The 23,128-nt window shown below is 44.4% G+C and overlaps 1 protein-coding gene across 2 annotated transcripts in view; it reads right to left on the bottom strand.

The window, feature by feature from the left end:
- BRAF (B-Raf proto-oncogene, serine/threonine kinase) overlaps positions 1-23,128 on the bottom strand; it is a 759,203-nt gene that overhangs the window by 87,099 nt on the left and 648,976 nt on the right. For both annotated transcript variants that reach the window (XM_086953040.1, XM_086953041.1), the window contains exons 15-16: positions 20,158-20,276; positions 14,055-14,186 (exon numbers count right to left, since the gene is read on the bottom strand). In XM_086953040.1, coding sequence (XP_086809166.1) covers positions 14,055-14,186; positions 20,158-20,276 — 251 coding nt within the window. The remainder of the gene's footprint in view (positions 1-14,054; positions 14,187-20,157; positions 20,277-23,128) is intronic.

Here is a 23,128-nt window from a genome sequence, read left to right as displayed (position 1 = left end):
AAAGTTACTGTACCAAGTGACTAAGAGGAAGCATGCTTTCCAGTGGGGGCTTTAGCCGCAAAAAGCCACTGAAGGACAGAATTACTTTGCACTAGATCCGAGCAAGAGGGGGATCCTTTTGAATTAGTTTTGACAATTCAGGATGATTTGGTAGTGTGGAGTCTGTGGCTAAGGCAGGGAAGGAACAAAGTTCCACAGGGGTTTTGGTCTAGGAAACTGACACCATCAATGAGTAATTATATCTCTCTAGAGAAAGGGTTGTGAGGAGCATACTGGATACCAATAAAGACCAAGCGTATTACTTGGGACCAACCAGTAACCCTAAGAACACGTGCTCCACTGCTGGGCAGGGTGAGAGAAGGAGGAGCAAATGCTAGAGTAGGTAGGGCACAGGAATCTACCACTATATGGTGGAAATGGTATCTGCAGCATAGAGCAAAGCCCCGGCCCCCTGTCGGGTCTAATCTACAGGATGATATGTTAGAGGCTGAGGAATTGAAGAAAATATCCCCACCACCAGAAGCAACTGACAAGGAGCCTTCTCCATTTAAAACTGACCCACCTTTGTAGCAACTCAGTGAAAAAGCGCAGGGGAATGCATAGTTTTCTGGTGGGACAGCTCAATACCAGTAGGATAAAAGAGAATGGCAAGCAGTCACATTCCAATCTGCTACAGAAACACTGCTCCTGAGAGGACGAGACAATGGTTCAAGCCAGTTTACTGAAATGCGAGGGGTAGCAGCAGTGATTGAGCAAGCCTCTTCTGGAGAAAGAACTTTTGTGTACACTAACAGTTGGGTCACTTAAAAAGGACTGGTGAGCTGGGCACCGACCCAAAACTGAAATTGATGAAAAATCAAAGGCATCCCTATCTGGCATGGTAAGCAGCAGTGGGAAGAGATGTGGTAGAAAGGGCAGGAGTATCACATCTGTGTGGGTCATGTGGATGCCCACTGTCCATCGGATACCTCTCTTGCATCTCTGTTCAACAATTAGGCGGACCAAATGGCCACAGCATGATCAGTGGCCATTAATGAAGAAGCTGAAGTGGCCTTTGCAAACTGGGCAAACACGACTTCAGGGCCTGAGGCAGAGAATAGCACTGATGCTTGGGCGCAACAACTGCAAATTCAAGTCTCCAAGAAGCAAGTGCAACAAGCAGTGAAGGAGTGCCCTATGTGTAACCAGATCAGACATATACTCTTGCACCTTAGATCAAGAGGACATATCAAAAGAGGAACCGTAGCTGCCATAATGTGACAAATGGGCTATATTGGACTCCTGTCGCAGGAAGGGGCAAAAGCTATGTACTGACTATGGTAGATACTTATTCTGGCCACATGCTGGGCTTGCCTTGTAAGTCCGCAGACCAAACTTTCCCTTTACGGGGGCTAGATTACCTAATCAGACACTATGGGGTACCAAAAGAAATCCACAGACAGAGGTACACATTTTTCAGGGAAAGCTGTACAGGACTGGGTACAGGAACAAGGTGTTTGGTGGGTGTTACACAGTAGTTATTACCCCCAAGCATTAAGAATGATTGAGAGTATAATGGTTTGCAGACGGGACAGTTGAGGAAGTTATTAGCACATTAGAAGTTGTAAGGCTGGAGAAACAACTGAATCAGATCATTATTTGAGTTAAACAACAGGCCAGTAGGGCAGCAGACCCCATTTATCCGAACGACAGGGTAGACCAAGGTGATTCACCTGGGTATAGGAGTGAAAGTGCCAGCGGGAACATATGGCAGGATCGCCACACGGTCTACGTTAGCTATCAATGGAATGTTAGTGTTGGGAGGAATTATTGATTCAGATTACAGAGGGGAATCAAAGTGGTACCACTGTATCATGGAGGTACTGCTGTATCATATCAAATACATGACAAGATTGCATAACTGACCTGTGAGAGAGCGGAAATCCCATAAATAGAGGCAAGATCTGGGCCCAAAGAGTCAATGGGACATTTGGGAGCACTGGAAAAAAGGTGTGGGTGCATCATATCATCCAGGAAACAAAGCAGAAGCTAAAGGGATATTAAGTCAGGGAGTTGGAAGTACAGATGTTGATCTTTTGAAAAGCAAATTCTAATGTGCATGTATTTATACCTGCAGTGAAGCTCACTCTGCGATCATGAATGGGGGATTCCTGCCAAAGATGTGGTTCTAGGTTGCCCTGATGATTGCAATGGTGGGAGCCATATGGGTACAGCCAAATGTATACAAGAACATCATCTCTGATCTCCATGCCTTTTGAGCACTGAGAGCACCCAACATCACAGCAAATGAAGGTGTGGTATCACTTTGCAATGTGCCGGTGCCTGGATGCAGATGGATGTCCGCTAAAGTGATGACTTGGAATTTGACGAGACAAAAAAAATGCCATACTTTTGAACTACTTGAGCTACAAAGGATGCCTGAAAGGGCACCGGCGCTGAAATTTATCATGAACATGACATGCAATTACTGTAATTAAATTAGGCCCTTTAATGTATCTTCTTTAATGTATCACTGTAGGCCGTATGAGTGCTCAAAGGAGAAGATTATTCTACCATGTATTATGCAGCTGCGAAGCGGATGACGAGCAAATTAGGTAACTATTCTGTAGTTAGATATTGGATAGGATGCAAGCAAGCTCTGCATGCAAGTATTATTAATCAGGTCATATTACAAATCCACGTCACCAAAGGGAATTTATATTCTTTGATCCGCAATGGGCTGAATAGATATAATAGGTATGGCCCTTGTCAAAATTGGGCATTAGGACTCATGAACGGACTCATACAAACCACAGAGGAGCAAGTGAGATGTTGTCATAATGTGACCAGCATAACTGATATAAGCATCCACGTATTATACCTACTAATTTTGAATGGGAAGTCCCATTCACCATTAAGTTACATAGATTAAAAGCTATTGGGCAGTATGCACAGATTTATAGCCTAAACTTGACGGACCTGCTAAATATACAAAAGAAATAGATATTCGCATGACTATTGATGCCAAGCAACTCATGCACAGTATATTCAGCAATTAACGGACCATCACTGGTTTGACATATTTCTTGGTAAGGCACCAGCAGCATCAAGTTATACATAAGCAATAAACACCTGTATATTAGAGTGAAGACGCGTAATGAAATGTTTACTGGACCCCATAGGAATCTACCTATGAAAGTACTTAAATGATTTGGTTTTCGCACGCATTGACGCTCATCAAAAGGGGTGGAGTGTAGAATATAGGGAACAGTGTGCAGAAGACATTGTGACATGAAGGGTTAACTAGCTTAGGCAGTGTTGATGAGTGAAAATGCATGTATCACGCTGAGATAGCAGAGAATCTATTGTTGCTTGTTTTTAGGGCTCGCCTGCTGTGTGCATGCGCACAGCTGGCGAAGCTCTATAGGGGCTTAAACAGCGTTTACCAAGCACGATTCCACTGGCGATTCCACAAAGTGCATGTGCTTTTTAGGTCATTGCGCAAGAGCAAGCCCTAAAAAGCGCGTGCACAATGCCACCAGCCGCCTGCCTGCCTGGCATTACCACATCAAAGGCAGCCCAGCCCCCCTCCCACAAGCTTCTCAGCGTGTGCTCTGCCTCAGGCCGGCATTTCTCCTCCCCATATTATTCACTGCACGGCCTGCTGCTCCCCATGCGTCTCGTCACCCTTCCTCCCTTGTAATTATTTACTTCACTTTGGCCGTGACTCGCATCCCGGCGCAGCGAAGGCATAGGTATTCATGTTTTATTCATTATTAAAAATCCAAATGTAATTCATGTTACTCTTTGCAGGGTAGCGAGTGCATGTATTTCTGCCCTTATCGGGCCCAGATTTCGCTGTCCGTTTTGGCTGTAGTGAGCATCTGCTGGCCGTGTGAAAGCTTGAACTTGTTTTCTAGGGCCCACTTCATCTTAATGAAGTAAACTGACCGCGTAGAACTAGACGTTCCCTTCCAGCTGCTTGTTTGTTGCGTGTTTCAAAGCGGAATGAGCTTTATAGCTTTTAGCATTCCCTATGTTGCTGTTTAAATGAGAATAGGTTTGCCACCATCTCCTCACACTTCACTGTTGCAGTGTCGTGAATTGGTCCAGTCCTTGTATGGGAATCTGTTCCCACAGGCAACATTTTCGGGCATGTTATATTTAAAAAAAAATTATTTTACCATATTTTGTTTTTCGAAATCCTGGAAATTAAATTCTTGTCCCCTGTCTGAATAAATAAAAAATGTGTTGGGCTCCATAGTGTTAGTGGTATTTCCTGGCATTGTAGTAATGCCTGTTCATTATGGCAGTACCAGTCACTACGCTTCCCTCCCTTGAGAATGGGAAATTACTCCAGGACTGCAAGTAAACGTGGCCAAAATGGGCCGGTTCGAACATTGGGATAAAGGAGGAAATAGATTGTAATTGTTTAAATGAAAGTCAGATTAAAAGCGGCCATTTACTTGCTATCACTGCTGAAATTGTAAATAGAAAAAATGTGGAAGGGCAGTGCATTTGGCTATAATTATGCTTTAGTTCAGAGGTAGGAGCCATGGTGGTAGGCTGGAAGTGTGGAGGGAAGACACATAGTCCGAAAAAAGAAGCTCTGTAATAATCATCCCTTGCCCAGGCATGCAGTCCCGCACTAGATATGTGATGACTACCGCATTGTACAAGCTCTTTGCGATGAATGAAGTGTGAGAGACACCTTTTTTATTTATTTACTTTGTGTTTATTTATTTATTTTTAGCAGAAAAAAATTCTTCCGTCACTTCTGTCACAAAGTCCGTGTCAGCAAGAGCTACAGCACGTCGAGTGGAACAAACTCCAGCGAAGGGTAGACCATGCTGGATGCTTTGACACATTTTACCCTGTGTTATTGTTTGATTGGGGCTGGAACAGCTGCGGAATATGCACAACAGAGCATGTTTGTTCAACGCCCGTGAACAATTGTCAGCGAGCATCCAAGTGCGGTTGCTATATCTTAGAGGCGTTTGATACGAAAAGAGGACTGCCCCTGCCTGGACCGTCCTCGCTCTGATAATGTATCAACTATAAACGTATCCATGCATCCATTCACCCACCCATTCACATTTGCATCCATCCATGTGTGCATCCATCCACCATCACCTCCAAATCCACCACCACATGCAACACCACATCCACCACCACATCCACCACCACCGCCACATCCACATCCACCACCATATCCACCACACCCACGACCACCACCACAACATCCACCACACCCACCACCACTAAATCCACCACCCCATCCACCACCACCACTGCATCCACCACCACCACCGCATCCACCAGTACCACATCCACCACATCCACCACCACCATATACACCGCATCCACCACCACCACATCCACCGCATCCACCACCACATCCACCACCACATCCGCCAACACCACATCCACCAACACCACTGCATCCACCACCTCCAAATCCACCTCTACATGCACCACCACATCCACCGCCACATCCACCGCCACATCCACATCCACCGCCACATCCACCGCCACATCCACATCCACCACCACATCCACCACACCCACCACCACCACATCCACCACACCCACCACCACAACATCCACCACCCCATCCACCACCACCACTGCATCCACCACCACCACCGCATCCACCATCACCACATCCACCGCATCCACCACCACCACATCCACCGCATCCACCACCACATCCACCACCACATCCACCAACACCACTGCATCCACCACCACCACAGCATCCACCATCACCACATCCACCACCACCACATCCACCGCATCCACCACCGCATCCACCACCACATCCACCAACACCACCACATCCACCACCACCACCACCTCCAAATCCACCTCCACATGCACCACCACATCCACCTCCACATGCACCGCCACATGCACCGCCACATCCACCGCCACATCCACCGCCACATCCACATCCACCGCCACATCCACAGCCACATCCACCACCACCACCCCATCCACCACCACCACCACCCCATCCACCACGTCCACCCCATCCACCATCACCACAGCATCCACCACCACCACAGCATCCACCACCACCACAGCATCCACCACCACCACCGCATCCACCACATCCACCATCACCACCGCATCCACCACCACATCCACCATCACCACCACATCCACCACCACATCCACCATCACCTCCACATCCACCATGACATCCACCGCCACATCCACCACCACATCCACCACCACCACCACATCCACCACACCCACCACCACTACATCCATCACCCCATCCACCACCACCACCACCCCATCCACCACCACCACCCCATCCACCACCACCACCCCATCCACCACCACCACCCCATCCACCATCACCACCCCATCCACCACCACCACCGCATCCACCACCACCACCGCATCCACCACCACATCCACCATCACCACCACATCCACCACCACATCCACCATCACCTCCACATCCACCATGACATCCACAGCCACATCCACCACACCCACCACCACCACATCCACCACACCCACCACCACTACATCCATCACCCCATCCACCACCACCACCACCCCATCCACCACCACCACCCCATCCACCACCACCACCGCATCCACCACCACATCCACCATCACCACCACATCCACCACCACATCCACCATCACCTCCACATCCACCATGACATCCACCGCCACATCCACCACATCCACATCCACCGCATCCACCACCACATCCACCACCACATCCACCACCACATCCACCAACACATCCACCAACACATCCACCACCACTTCCACCACCACCGCATCCACCACCACCACATCCACCACATCATCCACCACATCCACCACCACTTTCACCACATCCACCACCACCACATCCACCACCACCACATCCACCACCACCACACCCACCACCATCACATCCACCACCTCCACCACATCCACCACCACCACATCCACCACCTCCACCACCTCCACCACATCCACCACCTCCACAACCACCACATCCACCACCACCACCACATCCACCCCCACATCCACATCCACCACCACCACATCCACCCCCACATCCAACACCACCATATCTTCCAGATTCACCACCACCACATCTATATGTGTGTGTGTGTGTGTGTCTGGCTCTGTGTGTGTGTATGTGCAAATGCAATGTTCTTGGATTTTCGTCACAATAAAATACACTGAACATAATCTTCACAAAAGTTATTTACAAACGTTTAAGCTATTGCCATTATAAATTACAATAACTTTTATTTAAGTATTAATTATTTACAAAATTAAAAGCCATTGTTATTTGTAATATCAATACATCTAAGTCACGTAAATACAAAACATGTTGCATTACAAATGCTATAGGTGTCACATTTGCGAAAGTTATAACTACTGACATTGTAAATGACAAAGCTATTAATTTAGCTATTTTAAAAAATAACACATAAATAAAAAAAATGTCATTTATAAGACCAATAGCTCAAACTTTCCTAATGCGAGCCCTATTGCATTTCAGATGCTTGTTGCTATTTCCAATAGACGCAACTATCTACCAAGGCAATGTGTTTATGGTACCAGGCTGAGGTGTATGGGCTGTGCAAGACATACCGTTGAGGTTAAACTGACCTTGGACGTGCCTGGGAGTAGCTGAAGGCCATGGGAAGGGAAGATGCAAGACACAGCTGGTATGAGCCAGGAGGCGCCGGGGTGAGCAAAAGCACTGATAAAACCACAGGAGCAACAGGAGGTATGAGAAAGGAACATGATGTTGTGTAAGCCAACTTTTACTATATAAAAGGAGGGATGCAGATCCCTCGGTGACGCTCACAGATAGATTAGTAGAGATCAGCCATTGCCCACAGGGATAAGGAAGATTGGGCGTTTCACCGTTACTGTGCTATCATTGCACTGTACACAGACATATAGAGATGTAAACATTTTGCCTGTTAGTTGAAAGGCTATATTCTCCTGTGCAACCGAATTAATTTAGATTTTCTGCACTGTTCAGGAAGGACATCAAGATCTGGCTCTTAAGATGACCCCAGAACTCAAGAGATGCCCCACGCACCCATCCCCTCAGCGCCTTGAGACCCTCACGGGTGAGTTGTTGCACTTTACCAACCCTGATTGATTAACTGATTGTGAGTGATTTCAACCTGCTTCTTAATAGATCTATTATTGAGCTAGAATTATATTATAAACATACATGCAACTATTCTGCTAATGTTTATTCATAAATGCAGAGATATGCGTTTGTGCTAGGATTTCATTAAAGCTACATTGTATCCACTACCAGTGCGTTGCTCCTTACTTAGTGTCCTTATTGATTTGTACTTTATTGACACTGTTTGGATTGGTTACCAGCAGCCGGTCCTATTCACAGGTGTCCCTCCCAACTACAGAATCAATATCTTATATTTCAATGTGTTTGGCCATAATCCAATTGCAAAACATTGATATTTTAACGTACCTCAAAGGAGGGGGTAATTCATTTGCAAAGGGGGATGGGGTCCCACTGGTAAATATAACTTTGGATCCCACTCTGCGAATGTGAAAAAACTAAACGTTTCTTATAGAGTAGGCAGTGGCCCAGGAAATCTTCAATAAACCAAAGTATCGTTTTCTTTTTAAACAAAGTACATTTTCCTTTTAGGAAATTGAGCTGCATTTTCTAAAAAGTTTGCTTAGTTAAAAAGTAATCAGAGGGAGTGTAGTCTGCTGGCTTAAGTAGGTCCCCATCCCTGTGGTGCCTCCAATCGTAGTGAGTTATTATTCATGAAGTAGGTTGCATTGTGACCCGTAGTGATCAGATTTTTAAGAACGATCCATTAGTGAAAGGTCAATACTTAAAAAATCTTTACTGGTCGCAAAGATACTGGTTGCAATTTGCTGCCAGTATTTTGCGATTATATATTTGTTCATCTGGCTCTATATTTCCAGTGCAGGAATTACCTATACATGCTTTCCCTCTCTTGGACATAGGGCTTATGTATGATCTCACAAGGGGTCTGCATGTGTTGGCAGGCCGCAGACTATGGTCACTGTTAACTCACCTGATTAAGGCCTTAGGGCACTAGTGAAATACTAAATATTTCCCTCATAGCCTATACCACTTTCACATGCACTATGGTCATCTGGGGACCAATTCACTGTTTTCCCAGTCTGCAAGCCTAAGAGTCTGGCAGCTGTTTCAATCTAATATTATTGGCATTTGAAACTAAGAGATAAGACACACCAGAACCCCTCCCATCACTTTCCTTCATAAGGGGTACTCCCATACATATCACTGCATTCATATATCACTGTGCAGTAATCCTCCGACAATACTGACCCATCTGGTCATTACAGTTTCCGGCTAGGCAATATATTCACAGACAGGCAATCCTGATCTCATGTTTCCTCCACTATGCTAAGCCTATGAGACACAAAGCTAGGGCTGGCTCATTACATGAAGGAGAAGATACTCTTCTACCTCCAAACCAACTGCACAGAGTTCCCATTCTGGTTTGGAAAGGACTGACCCTCAGAGTAATGCAGACATAGCTAGACCCAGAAGGACAATATTTGTTTATTAAACCCACTATGGAACAGCAAGTTCTAGGCATGATTTATGCCCCATTATAATAAGACAAAAGAAGTATTTTTTAAAGGACATCGCCAGGCTCCTGCTCCCTCTATTCCACACTAAGGTATGGCTAAGAGGGAAATGGAATTTAGTGCTAGATAAATCAAACCACCCAACATTACACTTTATATATAGAGTTTTATATAGCGCAAATTTGATCCAGAGGGATATCAGAGCGCTTTACAATTTGAAGGAAAGGAAGGTAACAGTTCAGTACATGAGTCACATGGGGAAAATACAGACAATGAATCAAATAGGGCTCACATAACAGGTCGTTAAAAATCCTGGGGTCAGCAAAGGATGGGCTATTCGCTGATACATATCGACCTAGAAGGGGAGCAAATGAGACAACAAGAAAGGAAGGAGAGGGAAAAAAACCTGAATAATATACAAGATAAAAAAAAAATTCTGGAGTATGTCCAATGCAATAAAGCAGACAGTGCACATCCTATTTAGGTAAGAACGTATTCATGAGGAATATTTTACTTCCAATTTGAAAGCAACCTTGGAGGAGCTACATAAATCATCTTCTAGTTTGGCTAAGAGTAAATGGCACTTCCCGTCGGCATGTTTTTCCTTGCATTTTGCTACAATTTGTTTTTGGGATTTCAAAAATGCAAGGAGATATTGTAGCTTTTAACAATCTTCTGGAGCAAACCCGTAATGGAGAGCTAGGATTTCAGGTGAGTTTCCTTCAATGAATTTCTGTACCACAGCTTTGAAACAATGTGACCATGGTAATGCCTCTTTCATGCTGCTTGGTGTTGATAAGCAAAAAACAAATCAAATGTCCTCTCCATTGCCTTAATCCAGGATTTGGTTTACTTCCACAAATCCTGACCCTGATGTTCTGTCCCCCAACTACATATGTTTTCAGGAATGTTAACTATCATATGCTTCTTCCTTACAAGTGGCTGATTTCTCTGCTTTCACTTGTCTCAAAGACAAACAGTTGCTGGGCGATCGACTGACAGATTGCTACCTAAGTGACATGTGCCAACTAATGGACAGGACTGAGCAGGATTACACTGCCAATTCCTACACTAATGCGACATGTACCTGTATAGACATTATTTTAGTCACAGTCTCGGCGCTTTGACGTTTAACAGACTGTCACGAAGCAGATGACGAACTGCAGACTTTGTTGCCCTTTGACACCGACAAACCACTCAGAAACGTCATCTTGTTCTTTGTACAGGAAGGGCTGGAGCCCTTTAAGAAAAAACAACAAGAGTAATCCCAGGAGGCCTGGCCCGTGGCACAGTTGGAAACCGGTCTATCGGAAGAGCAGGCAGCCAACACAAGAAGGCCGGACTTCTCTCGAAAGATGGAAGCTGTATTCCCCGGAGCAAGAAGAGAGTTTGTGGCGTTGACGATGATAGAAGGCAGAGACCGAATATCGTACGTGGCGAGCAAAGCGTTTGCAGAGGAAGATGCCGAGGCGAGAGCTACTGGCGCAGACGAAGACGTCAAGCCGGGAGGCCAATGGGATCGCGTCTCGCCCTGCCACCCCACAGGAGGAGGGTGGCTCGCCAAGGTAAGGGCGAAACTCCAGGGGTTCACGGGATACAGGAGGGGGAAGGGCGTTGCTTAGAGGGAGGTCAAATCGGGGCTCACTTGGTGCAAGGTTAGAGGTGACTTATACTCTCACTCCTTGTCCCTTGATATAGGAAGTACCCACTTCCTCACCACTGATTCCGGTGTTGTTGTTTTTTCTTCCTTCCCACCTACGCCGGTATAACCAACTCCTGGGAAGCGGACCTAACCCCAAGTCCAGGAGAAGCCCTGGTGACGAAGGACAATCCCAACCAGGAAGCCTGGCCTGGAATCCAATAGATGTTTGCCTTGTTTTTTTTGTTTATGAACCCAATTCCAAGGTATTATCGGTGCCATTTACTAGGGACCTAGAGGTGCTGTGAAAGTGCTGAAAGTCTCACCAACTGGGGAACAATTTCACATTGCGCTTTTTGTCACGAGTGGACACTTTTTGTCGCCAGTGGAGTTGCGGTCTTGTAGACGCTTTTCTGCCTATACCACTTCTGCCCTGAGTGCTGAAGAAGATCAAGCGCAGCCAGGTGTCCCTCCACCAAAACGGTATACACCTGTAAATGGAACAGATTTGTGGCATGGTGCACAGCAATGGCTGTGAATCCTCTTTCTGACCATCTTTCGGAGGTTGTCCTCTTCATTCTTTCCTTGGCCCAGCAGAGCTCTGCTCTGGGCACTCTTAAAGGCTATCTTTCGGACATGTCAGCCTTTCTTCACCTTTCTGATCAGTCTTCTCTTTTCAAGTCACCTAGTGTAAATCGTTTCCTTAATGGCATTCCTCACCTGTTTCCTACTATTCCTTTCATAATGCCCCAGTGGGACTTGAACCTTGTTCTTACATGCTTTATGTGCGCTCCTTTAGAGCCGGTACAGAATTGTCCTCTCAGACTATTGACCCTAAAAACTGCCTTGATTGCCATCACCTCTGTTTACAGGATAAGTGCGCTTCAGGCTCTTTCCTCTAAACCTCCTTTCCTGGCTGCTCTTCCGGACAAAGTTGTCCTTCACACTAGACCTTCTTTTCGTCCCAAAGTGGTTAGCTGTTTCCACATAGGACAGACTATCACTTTGCCCACCTTCTTCTCGCCATGCATCCTTCTAAAGAGGACAGACTCCACCGTCTGTATCCAAAACTTGTGCTTTCATTTCATCTGGATCGCACAAAACAATTCCGGGTGGATGATCAGCTTTTTGCTGGCTAAGCAGGCGCCAAGAAAGTTCGGGCCGTGCAAAAACGAACCATCTCTCGATGGGTTGTTTTTGCATTAAAATGTGTTATTCTGTGCCGAAAAAGAAACCTCCAGTAGGGTTGCACGCCCATTCCACCAAGGCGACGGCAGCCACTACTGCTTTGGGACGTGGAGTCACGTGGGCTTCATTGCACACGTTCACTAAACATCACTGCCTGGACAGCCAAGTCCGGAGAGACAGCTACTTTGGCTGCTCCGTTCTTCAGGACTTCCTGGTGTGAAGTTGGTTTGCAGACCCACCACCAGGGTTGGTATTGCTGGAGTATCTAGTCTAAGGTAAGGAATCCATAACTAATAGTCTCTTTCAGATGAACAAGATACTGACCTTAGGTAACACTATATCTGTAAGAGACATATATTAGGTATGGATTCCTTACCGTCCTACCCATCCTCCCCGTTCTGCAAACTGACTTCTAGAGCAAGGGACTCCCTTTCAGGGCCCTAGTCTGCGCACCAGTGGTCAGTGTCTTGCATGGCTCTGCGCTTCTGGTGTGGAATGCCCTGTAAAGAACTGAAATTAGCATGCAGGGCGGTGTCTAAATAGATACCGTGATATCATTCCAGCGATCACAAAGCCAATGACGAACGTGGAGTTGACCGAAGGTAATAGGAGTGATTATAAAGTGTTTTCCCTGGTTTGTGGAACTAGGATTTGAAAATGGCTTGCAGCAATAATCGCTTTCTGCCATGCACAAGCTGTAAAGACCCGCACAACTGGAATTTAAAGCTCCTTCTTCAAGAAGCATGGCTACTTCATCAGCACTTTATTTGTAGAGCTGCAACATCAAGGAACATGCACACCTTCACAATACTCTACAGCCTGGAAGCAGTAGCAATAAAAGATGCAGTGGTGGGACAGGCAGGTATGTTTCATAGATATACATGCCACCTTTTTCCTCACTCATTTCTGCTATGGTTTTATGATTCCACTATTCGTGCTATGAAATTGGAGGTGCGATCCACTCTGAGAGGGGGTGTGTCATGGACTTTGGGCCTTTTATAATGAAGTAAATATATTATTAACGTGGGGAATGGCCACTACCTTTCCTTATGTAAGTACACTATACTGCTATTTCAAACTTACCGAGGGACTCCCATCATGGTAATGGGGAATGATTCAAGCATGTTAATCTATGAAAAATCCAATGCTGGAGAACTTTAATTATTCACATCTCCTTATCTTATTTTTATTATCTTTGTATGTTTTTGCTCATTAAAATGTTCACAATTTTTTTATTTGGCTTAGAATTTGTACTGCGTTGTGTTCTCAGCTTGACAACTTTTGAGACTGCTTGAACTTAACACATACTTCTCTGGGGTTTGCCTGCTACTTGTGCCACAGCTACCAGCATTTGAGCAGAGATTCGTACAAAATTGTTTACTGATTTGATAGGGGTTACTTTCTCCCAAATAAAGAACCCAATTTCTGACATGTACATATACAAAATAACTTCCATTTGCCTTTGGTTTTAACTCTTTCTGTTCTCATTAGCTGTCATATGACTTTCTCCAGGACCATTTCAGATGGCTTGTTCTGCAATTTTATACTCAGATCCCTCTAAAATTTCAAGATCATAAATGACACTTCGAACTGAGTAATTATGTGCAACGAAGACGAAAAGCCACATCAGATCAACACATACCTGGTCCCTGTTGTTGATATTAGAATATGGTAACTGCCCCGACATCAGTTCATAAAGGACAATCCCAAAGGCATATACATCAGACTGAAAGCTGTAAGGATTTTTATCCTGCATTCTAATTACCTCGGGTGCCTGCAGAGGTCAAAGAAATTACAAATATAAGTATTAAAAGAAAGCAAAAGATAATATATAAAATTGCATATGGTTTCCATAAAATGACTATACAATTAAAATCAAGAAGTGCTACAGATTTTCTTCAACGACTGAAGCGGTACCAAATTTACCATCAGTACCGCAGAGGTCCACAGTTTACCAAGCTGTAAATATATCATGCAGCACTTACCACATTATCAAGTACAGTTGCCTTTATACTGTTTATGAGTCTTCAAGGTGGATTTATACTGTTATTAATGTATTCCATTCAACCTGTTCAAATACTTAAGTATCACAATAAATAATAATAATAAAATAATATAAAGTTTGTAGAGCGCTCAGTAACGCCATCACGGCGTGTCCCCGCGCTGACACTGTCCATGGATCAGCAGACAAACTACCAGGAACTATGAAGTGTATAGATGAGTTTTAAGCAGAGCCCTAAACCGAGTTTCACTGCTCTCCAGTCTCAGAGCAGGGGGAAGTATGTTCCATTGTTGAGCTGCTTGGAGTGCGAAGGAGCGTCCACCCATTCTAGCCTTCCTAATCCTAGGGACTGTCAGCAGTCCGGCGGCCTTCGAACGGAGGGTCCTAGTTGGTTCATATCTGCTGACTAGATCCTTTAGGTAAGTTGGTGACCTGTCCCAGACGATGCGGTGACAGAAGAGGAGGCACTTATACAGCACACGCTTCTTCACAGGTAGCCAATGAAGCGCATCCAGCGCCATTTTCGAGTTGGCTCTCCTGGGTCTTCTTAGCACCAGTCTGGCGGCGGAGTTCTGTATGACTTGAAGGCGACCTATGCTACCCTCGGTGGCCCCAAGGAACAAGATGTTGCCATAATCTAATCGCGAGGTCACCAGTGCCTGCGTTAGTGTCCTTCTGGCCGATAGAGGGAGGAGGTCTAAAGTTTTGTTTAGAGTCTTTAATACTCCAAAACATTTGCCCACAAGACGCCTGATGTGGCCATCATATGAGAGAGCAGGATTCATCCAGATTCCTAAATTCTTAGCCTCCTGACATGGTATGGGGCCCAGACATGAAGGCCACCACTCAGCCGACCAGTTTTCGCTTTTTACCCCTACCACCAGCACCTCTGTTTTAGATCCATTGAGTTTTAAACAATGGACATCCATCCACTCTGCTAGTGCCTGCATACAGGATTTAAAGTTGTTAGGGGTGTTGGAGGCGTTCTGCGATAGGGAGATAAGCAGCTGGGTGTCGTCAGCGTACGACACCAATTCCACCCCATAAGAGTGAACCACTTTCGCTAGGGAGGCCATGTATAGGTTAAAGAGAGTGGGGCTCAGAGCTGAGCCCTGAGGCACTCCCTGGTCTAGTGACATCTCCACTGAGCGGCAAGTCCCTTGCTGTACCTGGAAACATCTTTCCGTCAGAAACAATTGCAGCCAGCACAGCGCAGGACCAGCGACCCCGGCTTCATGCAGACACCGTAGCAGGATGGAATGTGCTACGGTGTCAAAAGCCGCACTTAGGTCGAGCATGATCAAGGCCATAGTATGCCCTGCATCTGCCCCTGCTCTTAAAGTCTCAGTAGCTCTTAAGAGGGCCGTCTCCGTGGAGTAGCCCGCCCTGAATCCTGATTGTGAGGGATGGAGCAAATTCCATTTTTCCAGGTGCTCTGTGAGCTGAGCGTTAACCACCTTCTCAGCCACCTTCGCCACGTACGGTAATAAGGAAATAGGTCTGAGGTTTTCCAGTACCTCCAAGCTTACATTCGGTTTTTTCCTTATTGGCAGTACTATGGCCTTCTTCCACTCCATCGGGACCTGTTGAGTGGAAAAGGAGGTTTGTAGGACGTGTCTGATGTGAGGTTCCAGGGCTGTTAGGCCCTCTGAGAGTACCCAGGCCGGGGCCGGATCATTAGGGGACCCAGACTTCACACTTTGACAGATCTTTATTAGTTTGTCAGCTGCGGGGACATTGAACTTTAGTAGTGAGGAATCCGGGGCTGTCTGTGAGCTGTCTGCTGTAAAATCGATACCCTTTTCTGGTTGTTGAGAGAAGGAAGCGTAAATCTTCTTGACTTTATTGGAAAAAAATTCAACGATTTTATTGCATCCTTCCATGGAGGTCTTAGTAGGGGTATTAGAGCTAGAGACTAGAGATATTTCTTTATAAATTTTGAGCAGTTCTCGCGATGAGCACTCGGCATCCTCAATACGCGTCTGAAAGTATTTAGCTTTTGCTCTACGCACCGCGTACTGATAGCTCCGATGAGCTGAGCTATAGCTGTTTTTTGCTTGTTCACTTATCTTATCTATCTAAAATCTTATCTAATTCAAAAATGCATTGGGCATAGACATTTATTGGCTAACTTAACACATTCAGCCCCATCTATAACTGTGATATGCGATTTTAGGAGACGTTGCACGTACGGAATGAGTTGTAGAACAACCATTGGAGCTTCTAGAATAATCTACAAACTGGTGATATGGAATGATCAGCTATTACTACATCTTGTGGTGCTGTGCTGATCAGGTTAAGAGACCAAGACCATAGCTCTGTGGGGGCCTCGCTAATTAAAACATTACATCTATAAAAGTTTGGATTTGATGTCGGTTGGCTTTTCTTTCTGAAACTGTATTTATCTTGATTGGACATGCTCTCTAGCACACAAGCAAAAACACACAATGATGATGGCGGAATTTAATACGGTGGAAAAACTGACTTCTATATACAGGGTAAAATCAAATTCTGAATAATTAGTACCCTGTTGACATCCCTACTATGCATACTTAAGTTTAGGAGAGTCGGATCGTCTTACAGAGAAATAAATCCAATTACCTGGGTACTGAGCAAATGGTGAAAACTATAGCAGCAACAGAACTTGCATCAAGTGTTTCACTGACACTGTAGAGGAAAGCAGTGAAATGTCATTTAATATGGCAACCCGACAAGAGAAACTCTCGGAGAAGGAGAAGTGGAGCACTTGTAGAAGGTCAAGGTTGCCAATGGAGGCTATGGCACTATAATGTGCCAAACAGGTATCAGTGAGACAAACGGTATTCTTATATCAACACCTATATGGTTCTGGATAAGGTTTATAGGGAATCTGTTGGAGTGGCACTAAAGGGCAAACAGGCAATAGCAGCAACATCTTAAGTAGCAGCATCAATGGAGCTCATAATGACTGTTTCTGGCTAGAACCTCACTAATCACCCCATAGTCACCAAGGGGATTGGTATCTTAAAAAAAGGAGAGATGCTTGGAGGACTGACGTGACATTAAGGCCCAAGATTAGTGTACATGCTGCTAAAAGCAAAGGCCGTTAAATGAGGATCCGTACACAATGCACTTATGCTCACTAATTCAGTGTCGGTCTCTGAGACCAAAATATTAATAATCTTGTGCAACTAACTAGTTTGCACTGCATAGGAAGTAGAGGGATCAGCTGTTGTAGTAATCTTAACATAAATGTAGGCAGGTTAAAAGAAAGAGTTGTTTGCAGATGGAGTAAATGATCTTTCACTTACTTATTTAACAGGGTGCAACGATAAAGGAGTATTATGGCATTTGCAAACTATAGAAATGTAAAGACCTTTTCTATGTGTGACTTGTCAGAAAATTTAGGAGGGTTCACACCCAGAATCTAGAAATTTGCGGGACACTACATATTTGCCATGCAATCATTCTGTTCATGAGATTATGCCACCTCACTTGGGATCCCAATTTTAAGGGGTCTGGGTTTACAGAGCACTTTGTAGAGTGCTATCTTATGGATAAGCATCTGCCTGCAAATTCCTTGGGTGAACCATTGCCGAGCACCATACTGGGTCTGGAAATGTTAAAGTAGTACCATTCACGCCTATCGGAGTTCTGGGATTTAATGCCTGCCAGGTCTCGACCTGTTGACATTTGGGGCCCTCTGGTTACTTATCTCCTTTCCCGTTCCATCCCAGTGGCGCTGCCTCTCCCGCACTTCCTGCTGGCCCTGAGTCCGCGGCGGCCATCGGCGCTGGTCAGTGACTGCTCTCTCCCTTGCCATAAGCGCCCCCGCTTTTTTAGTACCCCCACTGATGTTGTTGTTTTGTGTGTGTTCTCCCTGGGGGTGAGGGACCTCGGTGTAGTGGAGCTGTGATTTAAACTTTCACGTTTTTTTAATCTGCTGCAAGATGTTATCTACCTGTTACTAAACTCTTGACCTGCTCTGTATTTTGTCGATTTGAACGGCAGCATTGCACGGTGTATTGTGTCTGCCATGATTTTCTTCAATAAAGGTTTTTGAAAATGTAAACATTTTTTTTTTAAAGTAGTACCAATCACTGGTCCCAGGTGACCCTGCTTTGTTTTAGGAAGAACCCACTGATTATAGCATTACTCAGTATACTGCAGCATGAGTTCCTGAGACCCGTGACCCGTCCCCCTCCTTCCACCCCTCCCCGTTCCTCCAAATGATTTTATTGTGCCATAGATGTTTAAAGATTAAATTGTGAGGAACAAGTTATAAAATTAGTTCAAATGGCCCAATGCAATAAAGGGCAGGTCACAAACCAGAATATGACAAATCTCACACTGCCTGGCTTGAGAAAAGAGTCCTTCATTTTGTGATGCAACTAATCAGTCACATTGCAAAATGTATAATCGAAGGTTGCAAAAACTCCTGTCTCATTAATATTAAGCATCAGATCACAATATGATAGGCACAGCAGACGACTGCGACTGCGTTTGCATTCTCTACATGTCAACATTTTGTAAAGACATCCTGCGGTTCTTTAAGTGGAAAGTGCGGTTTTAAATAACAAGGAAGGGAAGACATAAGGAGGGAGCATGCTGTGGACCCTTGTACCACTGCTCCCTAGTTCTCGAAATACAAGATTTTCTAATGGGAAGCTGTCCTGTAGGGGCAGCATGCCCAATGTAAATGAGTTATCACACCGGAGGTTACAAACCACTGGCACATACTGTTGCAATTCACAAAAAGAAGGGAGGCAACCCTTTCATGCCCACCAGTTGTGATTCAGAAAAGGGTTAAAGGCCCTTATTCATGTTGGAAAGCCTTTTCTGATTCCTAAAGGGGTAAACACTGTTTGCCAGTCAGAAATCCTATGCTTGTGCAATTTGTGGGATTTCCGACCACAAAGGTTTTTCGTACATGAGGCCATTTCTCACTCGGAGAAGGCGGGAGGAAGAAATACTCGTTCCTCATATTACTTTAGCAAACCACTTCTAAATGGAGGCGAGATGTGTGAAGATGAAAAAAAACACTGTTAGACATGGAAACTCTGAGAAACAGCCTAACTAAAGTGTGAATCCTCTGAGGTCAGCATCTAGTTAGTGTTTGGAAAAAAGGGCAAGGATGACAAAGTCGCTGTTTCAAAAACTGCCTCAGTTAGAACACCTCTCATCAAAGTCGAAGTTGCAGCCTTACCTGCAGGAGAGAGAGTTCTTCCTTGATAAAAACTAGCAAGGTTTATTTCAGGAATGGGAGGAGACGAGTGCGGCATTTTACGTTGACAATAGTGAGTACATTAGTGGGACTCCCCTTAAATTACTTAACTTTCCTGTGTCAAACAGTGTGAATACACATGTAATAGCAATGCGAATATGTGAACGGCAGTACCATTGTACGATTAATTGGAGGTGTATTATGTAAGGAGTATGGCACTGTCCTCACACAACAGCAATTAAGGGGCAATAAGGCATCCTTTTGATCGAGTTCCAGGGGAAAACGAAGGGACACGGCTTGTTATCTGGTCACAGGTACTTAAGAGAGGCATGCCCTGATTTTGTTCACTCCATATATAAGTGCAGGCACCATAAGAAAGCCAGTTGTCTTTGTCTGTCCCGGTACTTACCCAAAATAACAATCTAATAGCACATAACTGTTTAAATAATTCTTTGCCTCAATGAATTTAACGCATGCCATTTGGGAGGCAATCCAATTACTCACTCTATGAAATGAGAAGAAATATTTGCAATGACTTACCATCCACAAAATGGACCCTGATAACTGTTCAAACTGATGGGAACCACTCCATCGTGATTTTACTGTAGCAAGCCCAAAGTCTCCTATCTTCACTGTGAGGTCTTCATGTAAAAATATATCTGAGTACGGGAATGTAAGGAAAGGGATGCATAGTAACATAATACAAAACATATTAAAATCCCTACATTAAGTCATCATCCCACAGGTCCAAAGATAAGGATGTCTGATCCAAGTGAAGTACATACCTTTGTAAGTATATCTTCAAAACAGATGGAAAGGTGTATTATTTAATGAAAGACAACCTGATTTTAAATATTAACACAGAAAGAAAGTTGGTAGTAATGCAGATAAATGCAAACCTTGTTATATACATTTATACCATCCAGGGAACATGGAATGGATGTAAAGGCAACATTCTAGCTCGCAGTGGATCTCTAGGTTTTGCTGTTTTGTTGATACACAACATTCAAACAATTTTGAATGCATTAAGAAACTTATGAGTTTGTTTGACTTGACATATTCTTTATAAAGCTTTACATACACAACTTTGATATTCAACATAAATATACAAAACCTGACCCCAAGCAACAGCCGACGGCTAGGACGGGTAGGATCCAAGCTGACATTTGTCCTTGACAAATGTGTGACTATAGGAGGTGCCTCTCGTTTAACAGACCATAAGGCAAAACGCCACCAGTAACTAGGTGTCAAATATAGATGTTTACCTTCAGAGAGGTAGGTTCTCTCTGTTTTTATTAATGAACATTTTACCCTCACTTTGAATTAGGGTTAGGGAGGTAGTTATTATCACTGATGAATGTCCAAGACCATTTAGGCTTTTATGAAAGGGCAGAAATATGTTAGTCAAACCCAGGAGTATGAAAGGATCATAGTATCAACACCTATACCCCGCCATTGCCCACCAGTATTTTTTAATCATACCCAGCGTACCACATAAATGCGGTTAGAGCTGTTGACCTTGCAGCTAGGGAATCGAGTTCGAGTCGCGGCAACGACGCTCAACATCCTGTGATTCTGGGCAAATCACTTAATCTACCCATGCCTAACAAAAATGAATGTGTCCGTGTGTAACGAAATTGATACTCATGTAAAGCGCTCGGATACCTGATGTCTCGGGTCTAGTTTGCGCTATATAAAAACTCTTACTTTTTTTTTTAAAAGGATACTTTTGGGGTATCCCATGCGGTATTTTTAAATAGCAACTGGACCCATGCTATCCAGAAAAAAAATATATCTAATAACTCCCCCGGGGTAGCCCAAACCGAGGTAGAGTCCGCCCTGGTAGTATTACCTTACCAATATGGGTTGAGGAGGCTTATGATGAAGCATGTCAAAATATTTGAGTGAGCCCACCTCGTCCAATTCTTGGAATTGCCATCATTAGTATGAGATACAAAAGCATCCTTTTTAGAAAAAAAAACAGAATCACCTACATTACTTCCAATATATCCCCCCAGACGCTCCCAACATAAGTACACCATGCCATTACTGTGTGTTATAGCAGCAGTATAAAAAGCCCATTAAGTGGCTACTTAGGTAGAGAGGTCCTTCGCTCCAGATATTCGCACAAGACGCTGCAAGAAGATCCTAACAGAAATTTCCAGATTGCTGTACGGCCGCAACATCCAGTCTTATGTGGAGATCCGATACTGAGCTAAGTCTGAGAGGAGAGGAGCAGAGCCCAGAATATGTTGTTTTCCCTTCAAGGGAACACTCTGTTCTGGCTACTGTAACTACAGCTTCTTGCTATAAACAGGTACGTAGTGCGCTGAATACTAGGAAACTCTTGATGCAAGTTAAGCTACTATATGCTCTCACAGTAAAGTGCACAGAAGCAGGCTTTAGATACGGTTCTACACACCTTACACTTTAAAAAAGTAAGGAAGTTATGATCCATCCCCCATACAACGATAGACTCGCAAAAGACAGCATTTTGATTGTTCCCAAAGTGACTGTGATTATATGTTCTCTCTATGATGTATCATTGTTAATAATCTAAACCTGGTAATGTCCTTGGACATGCATTCAGCGTGGAATGACCAATGAGCTGGTTCAATAAAAGGATTCATAATTTTTTTTAAAAAGAAGTATGCTTTAGGTTATTAGGTTGTCGGATGATAGCGCCACCATGGAAGAAATGTTCATATTATTTGCATTGTTAGCAACATGCATTAGTGCTGTGCTAATAATATTCTGTGTTGTTATTTTACAAGTGCTAAGTAACAGGACAAAAATGGTGGACTAAAGCACTTTTAAGCATGACGTGTCTTTCTCTTAGTGCAGTACTTGTGGGTGCTGTAATAAAGGACAACATTGGGTTTGAATTACCACTATATCATTGATCCCTCTAAAGGGACTGTTAGTAACTAAGACAGCACAGGCACAACACCAACTATGTATTGAGTGGAGTTGTGTGGGACTACAATAACATTTTCTTTCACATTTAAGCATTGGTGCACTGACCTAATTTCAGGCATCCGTGGGTGGGAACACTTTTTAATTCTAGCCCTGGGTCGCCTTAATAAAGTATTATGAGATACCTGTAGTTAGTTTTAACCATCACCTATCTTGCTCTGCTACCCTTACCACCACAAGCTCATCTACATGGTATTTAGTATACCTCTTTTCATACTCAAAAACATCCCTGAGCTCCTCCCTCTCAGTTAGGGTGTTGTAACTTGTACAGTGCCTAGGTATCACAGTAGGAGTAGGTTCCTAATGATGAAGCATGCCACCTACAGTGGGTGAGGGAAGCCGTACTATAAAAGGGATATTTCATGACAGCAAATCTCTCATCTAGGTTGCGAATCTACAATAGACCCAAGAGTTTTGTTTTGTTTTTGGAGAGCTAGACATAGGGCTGGCTTAGGCTGCTGTCAATGTAGTCAGAAACCAGTGTAACCAGCACAGAAGGACTTACCATGTATCCTGGGGCCTTAATTACAGGCTT

Source organism: Lissotriton vulgaris, chromosome 1_2 (genome assembly GCF_964263255.1).
Source record: "Lissotriton vulgaris chromosome 1_2, aLisVul1.2, whole genome shotgun sequence".
Lineage (NCBI taxonomy): Eukaryota > Metazoa > Chordata > Amphibia > Caudata > Salamandridae > Lissotriton > Lissotriton vulgaris.
The sequence above is the reverse complement of the archived record's forward strand: the minus strand, read 5'-3'. Positions and strand labels throughout refer to the sequence as shown.